General features: G+C 35.1%; 1 protein-coding gene across 1 annotated transcript; it reads right to left on the reverse strand.

The window, feature by feature from the left end:
- Window positions 1-2,269: 2,269 nt before the first annotated feature.
- Window positions 2,270-13,428, reverse strand: LOC103723695 (chaperonin CPN60-2, mitochondrial). The gene is made up of 18 exons (XM_008814695.5): window positions 13,260-13,428; window positions 13,020-13,044; window positions 12,243-12,374; window positions 10,668-10,827; window positions 8,878-9,053; window positions 8,638-8,733; window positions 7,354-7,458; window positions 7,169-7,255; window positions 6,981-7,070; window positions 6,812-6,892; window positions 6,658-6,726; window positions 6,250-6,327; window positions 6,051-6,146; window positions 4,783-4,882; window positions 4,567-4,670; window positions 4,368-4,473; window positions 4,112-4,190; window positions 2,270-2,526 (listed from the first exon to the last, which is right to left on the reverse strand). Exons 1-18 carry the CDS (start codon window positions 13,295-13,297, stop codon window positions 2,421-2,423), a joined length of 1,728 nt encoding a protein of 575 aa, XP_008812917.2. The 5' UTR covers window positions 13,298-13,428; the 3' UTR covers window positions 2,270-2,420.
- Window positions 13,429-15,715: the final 2,287 nt, after the last annotated feature.

Here is a 15,715-nt window from a genome sequence, read left to right on the forward strand (position 1 = left end):
CTGAGGGTGAACTTTGATCCTCTTTTTTAGTTTTTGTCTGTAACATGATCTTTACACACATGGAAATAAGGATCTTGCCCCACCGCAATAGTCATTTCAAAACTTAGACGGATTAAAAATTGTCTGCTTATAATGTCAAAAACAAGCATTCACCAAAGCACTACAAGCATATAGCAGATATAATGTCTTGTTCCTGACCGCACAAGTGGAAAGTAGAAACCACCCCCAATACACCCGTTTCGATGCAATGATCAACGATAGAATCACTCAGAACATAACAGAAGGATTACAGAACAAAACACTCATTCAAATGATACAAATTGCCCAAGAAATACCGAGATGCACTTATCTCACTTGAGCAAGCATTCAACGAATGCCAGGACGGAGAAGTTGGGATCTTAGCATTCTCAAAGAGTGGGGATAAGACGGAACAATTCTCCAGCTTTCCTGCCGTTTCTCTACCGTCAGTGACCACTGACCCAGGCATCTGAATAGCTCCTAGATCGTTATTGTTTTCTATGATCAAATACTGTAGATACAGAAATAAATATTTTAGCAATCCTACAAAACAATGTGCAATTACGTAATGTAAGGAGAGAGAGAGATAAGAATTTCAAGAGACAGTTGTCTAAACTGCTATAGAGTTTTAGGCCCTGTTTGGAGGAGCTGTTGGCAGTAGAGCTGTTGGAAGTAGAGCTGTTGGAAGTAGAGCTGTCTGAAGTAGAGCTGTTATAAAAAACTGTTTGCTGTTTGGTAACTACATTTGTAAAGTGCTGTTGGTTCTTTGTTTTGTGTTTGATAAACAAACTGAGAAAGTACTTTTATATGATAAAATTACCATAAAGGACATGCATAGTATTATACAACAGAATATAATAAAATATAACATAAATTAATACATAAATATATGATATAGTATAATATTATTGTAATATAAAATAATATTATGTTAATATAGCATAATAGTAATATAATTCTTAGAGTAAATTAATATTTGGTAATATAACATAATATTAAATTATTTAACATAACATATTAATGTATTATGATATAATGTAATGTATATTATATTTATAGTATAATACAATAATAAAAGTATAAAATATTATAATTATTAGTATAAATTAATTTCTCATAATATAACATAATATTAAATTATTTAAAATAACATATTAATGTATTATAATGTAATGTAATATAATACAATATTTATAGTATAATACAATAATAAAGATATAAAATATTATAATTATTATTATAAATTAATTTTTCATAATATAACATAATATTAAATTATTTAAAATAACATATTAATGTATTATAATGTAATGTAATATAATATAATATTTATAGTATAATACAATAATAAAAGTATAAAATATTATAATTATTAGTATAAATTAATTTTTCATAATATAACATAATATTAAATTATTTAACATAACATATTAATGTATTATGATATAATATAATATGATATTATATTTATAGTATAATACAAAAATAAAGGTATAAAATATTATAATTATTAGTATAAATTAATTTTCCACAATATAACATAATATTAAATTATTTAACATAACATATTAATATATTATAATATAATATAATATGATATTATATTTATAGTATAATACAAAAATAAAGGTATAAAATATTATAATTATTAGTATAAAATAATTTTTCGCGGTCCAGGGGCTCTTCTTCGTGGTCCACGCTCGAGGAGGACCTCAGCGTGGGCCGCGAGGTTGATGATAAAAAAAACAATAGATTGATTTTGGAAGGTATGGAAAAGGATTAAAATTTTTTTTTTCTAAAATGTGGTTCAAAAGATGCATACAAAAATTGAAAAGAAAAATACCTTTTCTTACGGAAGGGAGTCTGACGGCTAGGATTCTTTGCTCCAGCAGATTTTTAGGTTTATAAAGGGACAAACTATGCAATTATGTTATTTTAATATGGGCATTTTTGTCAAAAATACAGCTTTTCGAAAAAGCTGAAACAGCTTCCTCCCAAAAGCTTCAAATTGGAGCTTCCTCTCAAAAGCTGTTTTCAGCTTTCCGCAAAAGCTAAAACAGCTTTTTGAAAAATTTACCAAACACAGTTTTTCATCTAAAAGTACTTTTGGAAGACCAGAAAGTGCTTTCTGACCCTCCAAAAGCTCCCCCAAACAGGGCCTTAGTTTTCAAGGCTTTAATAAAAGCCCCAATGTATTAAAAAACCTGGTTCCTCAAGGAAAAAATTATGGATAGTGTTTGTAACAATGAAGTTTTTGGCAGCAGAAACATAAATATTCCAATAACACAACTAATTTCCTCTGTGATTACATTAATTGATGCCGCCAGTTCAGCACAAAATTTATGACAGGTCAAACTCCTAATCTTCGTTCTCTGTGATTTTGGAACAACTTGAAAATAATTTTAGTAATCCATTCCTCCCATGCCTCCACCTGGGGCAGGAACATCCTTCTCATCTTTTGGGAGTTCTACAACAACAGCCTCAGTTGTAGTCATCAACGAGGACACACTGCAGCACGATAAAACAAAAGGTTAATACTGGAGCAACAATTATGAGGACTATTAAAAGTGTCTTTAATGAGTGCCTGTACCCAGTAAAGAAAAATTCTATCCTTGTATTCACCAAGGATAGAGGCTACTGAAGGGTCATCATCAGTCTCAAAAAAACTCATATTTTAATTTGGTGGAGATTTGAATGGGCATTTGCTAGAAGTTGGGGGAAAACGATATGAAAGAAATGGGATATGGCATCCGAAAACATATTATTAGCATATGCAGGTGCAGCCATTTCAAATAATAATAGTAACTCCAAAAAAATAACTGAAGTACATAATAACAGATCCAGTCAACCAGTGGCGTAGAAGCATGCGCCACTAAAAGTGTTATACTTAAACAGTTAGTATTGGTATACTTGAACTATACATCCAACTTGTACATCTCAAACTGGGAGGATGGATGATAAGCTAGACTAAACGGAGAGCAACTAAACAGAATATACAGTAGTAAAGATATAAAAGAATGGATGCTCTAATTATATGTACAGGCCTAGCATAAAAACAACTCCAGTGCATTTTTCTATATTTCTTACAAAGGTAACTTATATCCATTTTGGACAATGAATTTGGAAGAACTGCAAGATGATGATATTTGGAAATTGAAGGCAAGCAGCCACCCTTGTTCAAGTCCCTGCATATGCTTCACTGAAGGGCAAACAAAGCATTGTTTAAAGCATGTTCATGGGACCATGGGCACCACAAAGTCCAAGCCTTTAGCGGGTGACCATCGTAGAGGATTCTAAAACTAAAATCCAACTGGTGCTGGGAAAGTTAACACCTCACCAGATGTAGAACCATAAACTTAACCAGAAAACCCACAGTTACTTCAAATGGCAAAATGAAATGGTAGCCAGGAAAAAGTTTAAAGGACAAATATGTGTTTCAGAAAGAGACAATGGTGACTACAAAGCCTGGGATGAATATCTAAACCAGTAGATGCAGCAGTTTTGCATTTAGGGATAGCAAAATGTACTGTCCTTTAGCAGTTTTTAACACCTTTAAATGGGTCTTTTATTATAGGAACCACCTTGAGTTTCTTTCTTTATAATTTTATAAATATTTGCTGCCGCTCCCAAGAAAAATATTTATGCTATCTTTGCTAGATTACATGTTAATTGCATTTCCAATTTTTTTTTCCAATTTTACCATGTCAGGGCTGATTAAATACATCCCACTCATTCCAATTTTACTATGTCCTGCTTATAAACATAGCATAGTGCATTCTTTCCTTTGTTAACAGTTCTTTGTCTTTCTTTTTAAATGGGTCTTTTATTGTACAACCTTCTTATGTGCGTGTCTATATACATATACATATACATGCATATATATATATATAATCTTTGTAGTTTAAAAAAGAACGGTGATACTCCCAAGAGAAAAGGTTTAACTATACCTTAACTAGATTTAAGTATATAACTGCTTTTCAGTTTGTTCCAACTTAACTATGTCAGTGCTGCAATGCATTGATATTTATTCCAAATTCACCAAATCCAGATGCAAGCTACTACACCAAAACACAGGTTGAATATCATTAGTTACCTTGCAGCATCCACCAATGCAGTTCTAATCACTTTCAGTGGGTCAATGATACCTGCCTTAACCATGTCCACATATTCACCTGGATAAAAACCCAATGAAGAAACAACTATCAGCATCATAGTTGAGAAAATAAGAAATTTAGCTAATTTATTTTAATACATACACACACATTATATATACACACACATACATACACCCACGTAACTACATACATATACATACATACAATATAAAGAGTAGAAAAGAAATAGCCAACCTTTGGCTGCATCATAACCAAGGTCAGGATTATCCTGCTCCAAAAGTTTGCCAACTACCACAGCCCCTTCAACTCCTGCATTTGCAGCAATGGTGTGCACTGGGGTCTGCAATTTGAGAGGTTAAGCTCAATATGAATATGACAAATAAAATCTTGCATCTGAAATTGATGAACAAGTTAATTTCGATAGTCACTGAACCTTCAGGGCATTCTGGATTATTTGAACTCCAATTTTCTGATCAAAGTTAGCTGTCTGTAGCTTCTCCAACTCCTTTGATGCATAGAGAAGAGCAACACCACCACCTACAAAGAACAGAATGATATTTTATCTTTAAAAAACAATAAGAATGATATTTTATCTTTAAAAAACAATAGGAACGCCACAAACACAACATGTCATAGAATGGTAATCTACCTGGCAAGGTACCCTCTTCCACAGCAGCCTTGGTTGCATTCAAAGCATCATTTACTCTATCTTTTTTCTCACCAACTTCGGCTTCACTGGCCCCTCCAATCTGAAGAAAGATGAAAATGTCAAACGAATACCATCAGGGTAACTGCATTGTGAATGAATTGTGAATGGAACAGTCAATATTAAAGGAAGGTGGTAGATAACTGCCTCTCTGCTGGTGAAAGATGAATTACATAAGTTTAATGATGCTATAAGAAGTTTCCTAGAGTATAAACAATGTGTCACAGCATTACTGTGGTCTTGCTCTCCTTTTAGGCAATCAAAAATCAATTCTGCTAAAATGCTGCATAGAACTTAACAAAAAGAAAAATTAGTAATAACTACTACTGAAATTGTAAAATATTGTTAAAGAATAGTGGTAAGATAATCTTAGGGATTTTCCAATACCTTCTGTATAGAATGAGTATACCTATATGCCTAAGATATGCATATAGATAGTATACTCTACCATAACCAATTTATCCTACACATCTTCCAAGATCTTACTTGACATTGCGATAACCTGCAGCTTATGCCACTTAGATAATTTCATTAGCACATTCTTCCTGTAACTATTATTATTGATTCCTTGAACTTCTAAAGACTTCAAAACTGGGAAATTTAGTTTGATAGTTATGGGGCTGTTTGGCACCGCTAGCATTTTTGTGTTTTTGTTTCTCTACATGTTAGTTGAATCCCATATGGAGATTGATGATGTAACAGACAGCATTTACACAACTTCGGCAAATCATTGCTTTTATTTTCACTCATCTTTAAAAGCAATAAATCTTTGCTTCCAAAGTCCCAAGAATTTACAAACAATTTAAAATATAAAAAAACAAGATTTCCACCATGTGGGTTGTCCAGTCAAGTACATTTTTCTTCTTGCAGTCTTTGAAAACAGAAACAGAAAACACAAGCATTACCAAACAGGTCCCTTTAAGATTCCATTCTGAAACCCTTTGATTTACACAATGTTATAAATACTAATACACAATAACATGCAAAGTGAAATTGCTTTATTACTTGTTTATTGCAGTTGTAAACAAACAAAGATGCTTTTAATTTTAGTAGAGTTCAGCACCTGGTGGTGGCACGCAACACCAGCACCATACTCTATTTCTGTTTTTCGTAACATAAATTACAAATTTGTGTCTGAATTTTTTTTTTTTTGTCTACAATGGCACCGCCTAACAATATGAATTTAATGCTATAAAAATGACAAGCAATACCTTTAGGACAGCAACACCTCCAGAAAGCTTTGCCAATCTCTCCTGCAGCTTCTCTTTATCATAGTCAGAAGTGGATGCTTCAATTGCAGATCTCAGCTTTTACAACAAATGAACATCAAAGAATTTGATTTTATCATTCAGTTCGATCAGATAATGACAGTCAAGCACTAAATGAAGTTAAATCACAAAGAACACAGACCTGCTCGCATCTCTCTTCAATGGCTTTCTTATCTCCAGCCCCGTCAAGAATAACAGTGTCATCTTTTGATATTGTCACCTGCATATATTGCAAATTGTGGTAAAAACAGCCCAACATATTTCAGCATTGCCAGACATCCTCAAATTAAATCCCAAAATGTTTGTCACTTTGGCCAACTTATGTAATCCTAGCTTATATTACAAGAAAGTGAACATATAAGCCATATGCACAACCATGAACAAAAGGTAGATCCATCTCCATTACAAAAATACATGACAATCGATGACAAGGCGAAATGGGCACCAATAGATGTAAACTTGTGGTGTTAAGACCGGCAAAAATAACTAATTTTGCCATGACAATCAACAAGATCTTGGAGATTAATATATTTGGCCCAATATCACATACCTTCTTGCATGTACCAAGCACGTCAAATTCTACTTTTTCAAGGTTCATACCAAGTTCTTCGGTAATGAGCTACAATATACAAGAAAGCATTGTCAACAAAAAACCACAAGAAAAATCCATTTACAAAGTTCAAGAGATTAAAGGGCAAACTCACCTCACCCCCAGTGAGGATAGCAAGGTCATGCAAATTGGCTTTCCTGTTCTCCCCAAAACCAGGAGCTTTAATGGCACAAACCTACATATGGTCACCATTTAGCAAAGCAGATTTACTAAATAATGCTATATGTACTAATATAGCTATTTACAGGGTAACAAGCAGAAACCTTAATTCCTGCACGAAGCTTATTAAGGATGAGAGTAGCCAATGCATCACTTTCTACATCCTCAGCAACAATTAGTAGAGGCCTTTGTCTCTGAACATACAAAACTCCAGTTAGCAGACAATGACGCATAACCCTCTACTTAAGGTCAAGGTGAAATCCACAATGGAGCTGAGGTGGCGGAAGCATACTTTCAGGGCCAACTCTAACGCTTTCACCACCGCATTAATGCTTGAAATTTTCTTCTCATGTATCAGAATGAGAGGATCTTCCAATTCCTACAAATAGTAAGTAGTTAAGCAGAAAAAATCATCAGTCTTAAAAACTGCAAAAGTGAGAGACCAGTAGTTATATAAATAACAATGCAGTTTCTTACACATTTTTGGTTCTTTTGGTTGGTAATGAAGTAGGGAGATATGTAGCCCCTGTCAAGTTTCATTCCTTCTACAACTTCCAATTCATTGTACAGAGTGTTCCCATCCTGAAAGAGGTTCAAGAAAACAAAACACACCATTATATCATGATGGGCGCATGCATCAGCAACAAATGGAGAAAAAAACAGCAAGCCTTAATCCTTAATAAACTACCATCAGCAAGTTAAAGACAAACTAACCGAATAGTAGCAGTAAACTGAAGTTCAGTATACCATGTTTTAAATACTATATCAAAGGATTGGTAAAACAGCAATATCTATGCACTGTTATTGATAACCTCTAACTAGTTCACATATATAAACTTGTTAAATCTCTTCTTAAATGCATCATCCTTGCACTTTATATTGTATTCAAAAGCAAAATAAATGAAAGACCAGTAATCTAAACAGAATCAGACCTAGTCTGCTTAGCAGGCATTACTAATAAATTGAGAAGATAAACAAAATAAGGCACAAAGGTTTGACGTAGAAAAAAAATTTAATCTGATTAACTGAAATTTACTAGTACACAGATACAGCAGAAACTAGAAAGAAATTGAATCACCTAAAAATCTGAAAATATTGCATCACATACACTATAGTTGGTTGCTCAACTTATGTCCATGGAACTCTTTATCTTTTCCCCCATTAGTCTCCTCATATTGCTGGCCTTTCCATTCGCCAAAATAGTCACACCAATTGGTTGCTTAGTGTCCGAAGGCCAAAGATCTTTACTTCTGAATGGACTTTTTGGTAAAGCACTCCACCGAAGCAAGACTGTTCTTTGTTCAAGTCCAAACTTGTTTGGTTACCATTGGCCGCACCATTTCTCATCGGTCCTCCTTTTAGTTCTTTTGTAATAGTAATTCTTAAAATAACTCAGATTTAAACACGTCAATGTTAGGGTGAAGGTATTGTGTCTTTGTATTCATTCATTAAACAGTATTTCTATATATTTTATATTTTTTAGTCACATTACTTGATGTCAAAGATGCATTTAGTTTTTCATCAGTTTTTTATTAACCTTAATTAACCCCCCCCCCCCCCCCCCCCCCCCCAAAAAAAAGAACTCATTATGGGCCTAAAATGTGCGGATGATATATACAGCATGTCTCGCTAAAAAAAATAATGCAGCCAATCAACTTATCCAGATTGATAAACATGAATTCCACAGTACGGCTGATGCGAACAATGCAATTTTGTTAAAAATAAACCAAAATAAACAAAACAATCATACAGGAAACTTACCGAGATGGTGATTACTCCCTCTTTTCCAACTTTCTCCATAGCCTTTGCAATTAGCTCACCAATCTCTCTTTCTCCATTAGCTGATATGGTACCAACCTTAAAGAGGGAATATCAAATTAGATAAGAAACTATCATGCATTTACATCCACCACTTTCATTACAAGAAGACATATAACCATGAAGCACTATAAAAAAGTACGTTCAAGCAAATTAACTTTCCGACTCCCAGAATTTTACTACCTGTGCTATCTCTTCTGAAGTGCTGATCATTCTAGCCCTACTCTTTAAGTTGGTCACCACAGCATCAACAGCCATTGTGATGCCACGCCTTAGATCCATCGCATTCATGCCAGCTGCCACTGACTTGCACCCTTCAGCAAATATTGCTCTTGTAAGGACAGTGGCACATGTTGTACCTGGTAATGATTAACATATAGAGCAATTAGCCAGCTATTACATGTGCACAACTAAGAACAGAAAACAATGGCAACTTTGGAAAGGTATTCCAATATGTAACAGCAATTTTTCTTTTTTGCTGAAATTATAGCCAGAACTCATTTGATCATATTATTTGATATGGTGCACCCTGGTCGACCAAGCCAAGTTAAACTCTTGATTCTGCTTGAATATGGTCTAGTCATTCATAAAACAATTAGTGTACATGGAAATGTATATAAATGACACATACGAATTTGCTTCCAAGTTGCATCACCTTAAAGTAAAATTAATTATCATTAAAACTTGCAAAACTCTGAGCAAATTACATGACTTCACTGGGAAGAGCAAAACAACTCTACTTTCTGAAGCTTGATCAAGACAATTAACACACTACATACTCAACTTAGCACATGCCACACATGTGAGAGTACAGCAGGCATACATGAGGGGGAAAGTAGATCCTGCATAAAAAGCAGTTAGACTTTCAGAAAGTGCTGTGAGTACCGAGGACTCCAATGGTTTGGTTGCTGTTCGGATTTTTAAAAAAATTGAGGGCAGACTCGAACAGATTGTAGAGCCCAGTAGCAGAACTAGGGTGTTATTGCAAAAGCACCCAAAAGCTTAAAGTATAATGATAGAAGATTCAGGCTGCGTTTGATTGGGGAAAAGAAGAAAAATAAAGAGGCTTTTAACCCACTTTCCACCTCTTTTCAGCCAAACACTCGTTTAAGCATATGCATGAAACTATGTTTTCAAAAGAGCAGTATGGAATGACTAATTCCAGTGAATGGTGCAGCAATTGATCCCCCCCCCCCCCTCTGACTTCATTTAACCTAACTAACCTGAATATTTTATTCCCCAAAAAAGCACAGCCTTATGTGCTAATACAAGCAAATATACACATACATGAATGCATGCACATGCACATATATGCATACAAGCATACCTAGACATATCTGTAGTAGAAAATGACAATTTTTAAACAGGGGAATGTTCCTTCTAGATTCCTCCTGCCAATTTCTAGACCAAAGATGCCCTCCAACTTTTTGTACAATAATACATAATTTATCCTCATTGATTCTAGCTCTTAAAAATATGAAAAAATATTGGATTGCTTTTGAAAAGCCATCATAATAACAATATCAAAGATTTCTTCCAGATCAAATCGTATCTGTTGAAACTTACTTCTAAAAACTCCTTTAAGAAAATGATTTGATAAAAATGTAAAAGATTTTGGACCGCATTTAAAAACCCAATTTGATAAAATATGAAATATTTATTTCAAATCAAATCCTATTTGTTAAGAATTATTTTTTAAACATATACTTAAAATATTTATACATACATACATAGATGCATGTATGTATATATAGATGTATGTATGTATGTGTATGTGTGTGGGTGCGCAACTGTATTACTTACGTTTGAAAAAGGCTAAGATATATATTACGCTAGCAAGATATTCATGACAACATCCAAAACAGTTTGCTAGCTCAAAATACAAAATGCATTAATGCACTATGTATTAAAAAACACGAGGGAATAAATGACGGCATCAGCTTCATCTGATATTTGAATAGATTTAAACTTACCATCACCAGCAACATCATTAGTTGCATTGGCGACCTGCTTCACAAGGCTTGCGCCCATGTTCTTCACTCTGTCCTTGAACTCAATGCTCTTTGCAACAGTCACCCCATCCTTTGTAACTTTTGGTGCGCCAAAGCTTTGCTCCAAAACAACATTGCGACCCTTTGTGCCAAACATAACAAAACATTAATTTGACATCCACATTTTTAAAATTCAACCATGAATTAAGTAAGAACAGTTTATATTGGAAAATTATAAGCCAAAATCATTAAAAAAAAGAATTATTGATGAAAATGTAATGAGAATTATTCTTTTCCAATGGCTACAGCAATATTCAGCTCAGTCACGTTAAATATAGGTAATATGGGCCAATAGAATAGTGGATCATGTTATAACATCTTCGGCAAGGAGCAAGAGTTCTGAGAGTATGATTCAGACTACATGGAACAGTTCTTACAAACTCTGAGAAAGTAATTGCCCCTAATTGTAAGGATCATATTTCTTATTGCAGAATACATACATTCAACCAAGGATTCAAGTGTCAATGGTCAGCTGGCACCATACAGTCCCCAATATAAAAAATGAAAATCAAATGGTACAGTGTGTTAGTACAACATGAGATTTTAACCCTTCCACAAAGCAAAACTTGAATATAATTATGACCAACCAAAAATAAACAGACAATACATGTCATCAGCAAAGTTTCTTGCCTACCAAATATAGGTTTTATTATAACAGATTAAGTAAAGATTGAGTATAGAAAAGTGCTGCACAGAAGGGTAACTGCCAGAGATCAGTAGCTAGCAGAATGTAACAGAATTTCAGAAGATCAGACAATTTACAGAAATCAATAAGTGTGAATTATGAAAGCCATTGCAAATAAATAGAAAAATACAAGAAGCTGCAATTGATCAAAGGTGTGAAAATAGGTTTAAACGAATGATTTGTAAGGGAACTTTGCCAGTAATGACAGAAGATGGTTATACCATTATCATCATTCCAAAAGATCCAGCATGTAAAAGCATAAATAGATCAAGGGCCACAAAAAAGACTCCTTAAACAAAAAAAGGTCCAGAAACTGTATCAAAGTATAACAAAATGAGTAAGAATCTGACATCACTAAGTTTGCAGCTCATTTGTTATGCAATGACAAACCAGAATTTAATAGATTACAATAAAAAAAACTATAGCTAGCAATGCATTTCTAAACACATTAATGAGATAGTACTGATAAATAACCTACGAACAAATTCAAAATTCCTGGATCTCATTTTATCACAAGTCAAATTTGAATAAACTCATGGAGTGGCATTCCTTGACTCTAACAACCACTGCAAGTTTTGAAATTTTCTTTACTAAAGAAGTCATATAACAATGTACTGGCCATTCAGGGAAAAGAATGACAAAGGATGCAAAGTAACACAATCAGGCTCAATGACAAATTGTTTGCCCAAATTCGGATTAAATACAAGTGTTTTCATATGGGTGGTGATATTATAACAATATGTGGATGCTTGCCTACCCAAATGTCATATGGTATAACAATATATGACTGAAAAGAAAAGGGAAGTCCATACCTTGGGTCCCATAGTCACCTTCACAGCATCAGCAAGCTCTTCCACACCCTTAAGCATCAAACAACGGGCTTCCACTCCAAATTTGATATCCTTGGCTGCATAGTTTCTGTTCCAACCAAGCCTACTTCCAATCTGTAACAAAACATGGAAGCCCAATTATCACATCACACAAAAACCAGAAACATCTGAACGTTTTCCAAGATAGGTTATTGATTTCAGCAACAATTAATATGAATGAAAAAACATTGTTTTCCCGTATTATACAACAATTCCCTAATTAGGTAGACATCAAAATGCATTCTAAGATGAACAGGCTTCCAGATAAAACTACATTTCTATTTAAGGATGGCAGAAAAAAAGACAAAATCTCATTGGAGAAAAAAATCCCAACAACCTGAATGTCTAAGTAATAAGATATATTTTCATGGACATGATGATTACAAAGCCGATATGCCAGCTCAATAAGCATCAAAAACATCTCAAAACGTCAGCAAATGAACAGATTTTTCTACATTAAACTAAAAACTCATTTCAGAAAATCCTAATATCACAAAATCTAAAGAAGAAACGAGCGAACACCCCCAAACAGGAGATAGATCTTCTAACCCTCTGCATGTTTCCACAAGATTGAAACGATTCATTTTCCAACAACATTATCATGCCCCCAATTAGTAAACAGCAAAACATCAAAAAGACATTGTAAAACCAGCAAACTTTGACGTACTACCAAAAAACCATCTAAGGAAACAAATCCAAGAACAAATATGCAATCCTCACCTGTCGGCGGCTGCTCTCGGCAATCCTACAAAAGACCAAATGAAGAAGAAACCATCAGAACTAAGCAAAACCAGACGACAAACGATCCAAAGAGGCAAAAAAAAATAGATTTGAAAAAAAAAAAAAAACTTGGTGCTACATCCCTAAACCTAACACGTAACGCCACAGAAGAAGAAAGAGAGATCAAAACTTGGAGAAGAAAGAAAGATCGAAACTTTCCCAATTCCATTATCTACTCACCGTGCTTTGGAGGCGAGGCTGGCCACAGCACGGTACATGGTGGAGAAGAGAAAGATTAGGGTTAGGGTTCCGGCGAGCGGAAGTCGGACTGGAATGGAGTTGAGTGGAGGAGAGGGGGAAGGACGGTGGGCGAGGGAGAATTTAGAGAATGGAGAGGAAGTCTCTAGAAGTCTCATATAGGGTTTAGGGTTTTAGCAAACAGATGAGTCGGCTCGGCCGCGGTTCTCGAATGCCTTTACGTGGACCGGTCGTGACCAAGGAAGGCTGTTTTTTCATTAAAAAAAAAAAACATGCATTTTGCATAGAATTGCAAACGGCCTCCTTGCAAGTATCAAATTATTGGTTTACCTAAAAAAAATATATCAAATTATTGCAATGCTAACTCTGTATTTCACATTTTGCTGCAATATAATCGGCCTCTTTTTAATTAGGATCAGGGCTCGCTGGAGATGCCTACATAAGAACTAATATGGTGGAAGTTATACTGACGTGGGCTCAGAGTTTTGTTACGGACTCAGTTTTTTTTTTTTTTCTTTTTTTTGCAAAAGCTCGGACTCAGTTATTTGACATGGAAGTTATTTCTATGAAAGCAAGAGTTAAGGTTTGGGAGAAGAGAAAGAAATGCCATGAACTGAAAAAAATGAAGGTCTTACAAGGGACGGGCAAGCGAGGAGCAAGATAGAGATGCTGGAATTTTGGATCGGCATGATGGTTGACACAAGGAGGAGATGGTGGAAAGGAATCTATCCACACACTCTCACTCTCTCCTGCCTCAAACAATAAAAGCAAAGAAAAGGAGAAATAGATAGAAAGATGGAGAGCAAAATGGCTATAGCATCTATCGAATCAACCACCTCCTATTCGTCTCCATGAGCATTGGAAGGTTGCCAGGCTTCTCATAGCCCTAAGCTTTGTCGCTGAGGCAACATCCTCCTCTACCGAGACCATCAGCCTTATCCCTACTGACTTGAATTGCTTCCTCCAATCCAATTCTGGCGATATTCTGGCTGACTTGAGGCTAAGGTAGCAATCGAGTCGAGTCGGATCAGATACAGATCAAGTCGGATGTAGATCATGTCAAAAATTCGTCAAGTTAAAATTTCAGAAGTTAATTCGACCTGTTTATTAAACAGATAACCTAATCCAACCCGACCCACATAACTCATTTATTAAATATGTCAAGTTATGTTAAACAGGTTAAACAAATCAAATAAATTTTTAACATGTTAAATGGATTTAAATAGCTTGAACTGGTTAAGCATGCCAGGTTAAACATGTCAAAAAATAAGTTAAGTAGGTTTTATACAGGTTAAATGGGTTGCATAACGACCCGGCCTAATTATTAAATTAATCAAAACAGGTTAAACATATCAAATTTCTAAATTGGAACCAAACCCATTTAAAAAACAAGTCTAAACAAGTTGCCCTATTTATGATCAAAACTTATTTATGTCAAACTTAAACTGCTTAAAATAGGTCGTTCATAGGTTGGGTTGATGGATTAGGTTATAAATTACCACCTTTACCTAAGGCAAATCTCCAAGATCGTAAGGTCAAAGGAGTTCTCTAGCTTGATATCCTAGGTTTCTGAGGTCCTGACCTGCGGGATCATCCAAGGATTCGCAAAGACTGAGGGCACCTGAGTTGGAGCTGCAGACAAGCGCTTCAGGCTTCACTAATCGGCATCTTGATAGGTTCCTCTCCAACATCGGGTCCAACTTTGCCTCTTCGGTGATCCTATAAGGACTTAGGCATGGCCAGCTCCTATAGTGGTGTGTACAAATCCTGCCTGGGAACAAAATCACTCACACCATCTCTCATAACCCTCTTTGGAACCTCCTTGGATCTCCTCCCAGGACCCATTAACCCCTTCCAACGAGTAAACCTCATACATAATATATATGTTTCTGATGATACAAAAGGAGGAGACAGAACTCCTGAAACAAAGAGAAAAAGTTGCAGAACAAAGAGTAAACGTCGTACCGCCTTCTCCAGTGGAGGCCCGGGAAAGCTTTCCCCAGTCTGGCTGCCTCAAAGAACATCGCAGAATGGTGGCAGACAAGGAGAAGAAGAGCTTGAACTCCTCTACCTTGCACTTCTGGAGCCGATGGTAGTCCGTCATGTAAAAGCATCACAGAGAGATTTCCTGCTCTCACTTATTACACATATTTTCTCGTTTTTTGAAAGATGAAAAATAACAGCCTAAAAAGCTTTTAGTTGTCAGCAATTTCGAGAAAAAAAAAAGCGAAGCAGAATTCTTGGCTCTAAATTTTTAATTAAAAAAACAAAGATGGCTACCAAATGCAGCCTAAATTATATTCACACCGAATCTCTCTTGGCAAAACCGCTGAAAACACCCGGCAAGCCTGGTGCTATGTCTGACGATTGCTTTGCACAAAGAAAATATTTTCCAGATTTGTCATGGAAGAGCAAAAGTTACAAAACAATCCCCGCTT

Source organism: Phoenix dactylifera, chromosome 6 (genome assembly GCF_051530095.1).
Source record: "Phoenix dactylifera cultivar Ajwa chromosome 6, Ajwa_hap1_PhDact_Kaust_v1.1, whole genome shotgun sequence".
Lineage (NCBI taxonomy): Eukaryota > Viridiplantae > Streptophyta > Magnoliopsida > Arecales > Arecaceae > Phoenix > Phoenix dactylifera.

Excerpts from the sequence above, each read along its gene's own strand:
- LOC103723695 (XM_008814695.5), bottom strand. The coding sequence starts at position 13,297 with ATGTACCGTGCTGTGGCCAGCCTCGCCTCCAAAGCACG. Across the intron at positions 4,671-4,782 it reads GGAAGAGGGTACCTTGCCAG|GTGGTGGTGTTGCTCTTCTC; the intron begins GTAGATTACCAT and ends TGTTCTTTGTAG. Across the intron at positions 2,527-4,111 it reads GCATTGGTGGATGCTGCAAG|TGTGTCCTCGTTGATGACTA; the intron begins GTAACTAATGAT and ends ATCGTGCTGCAG.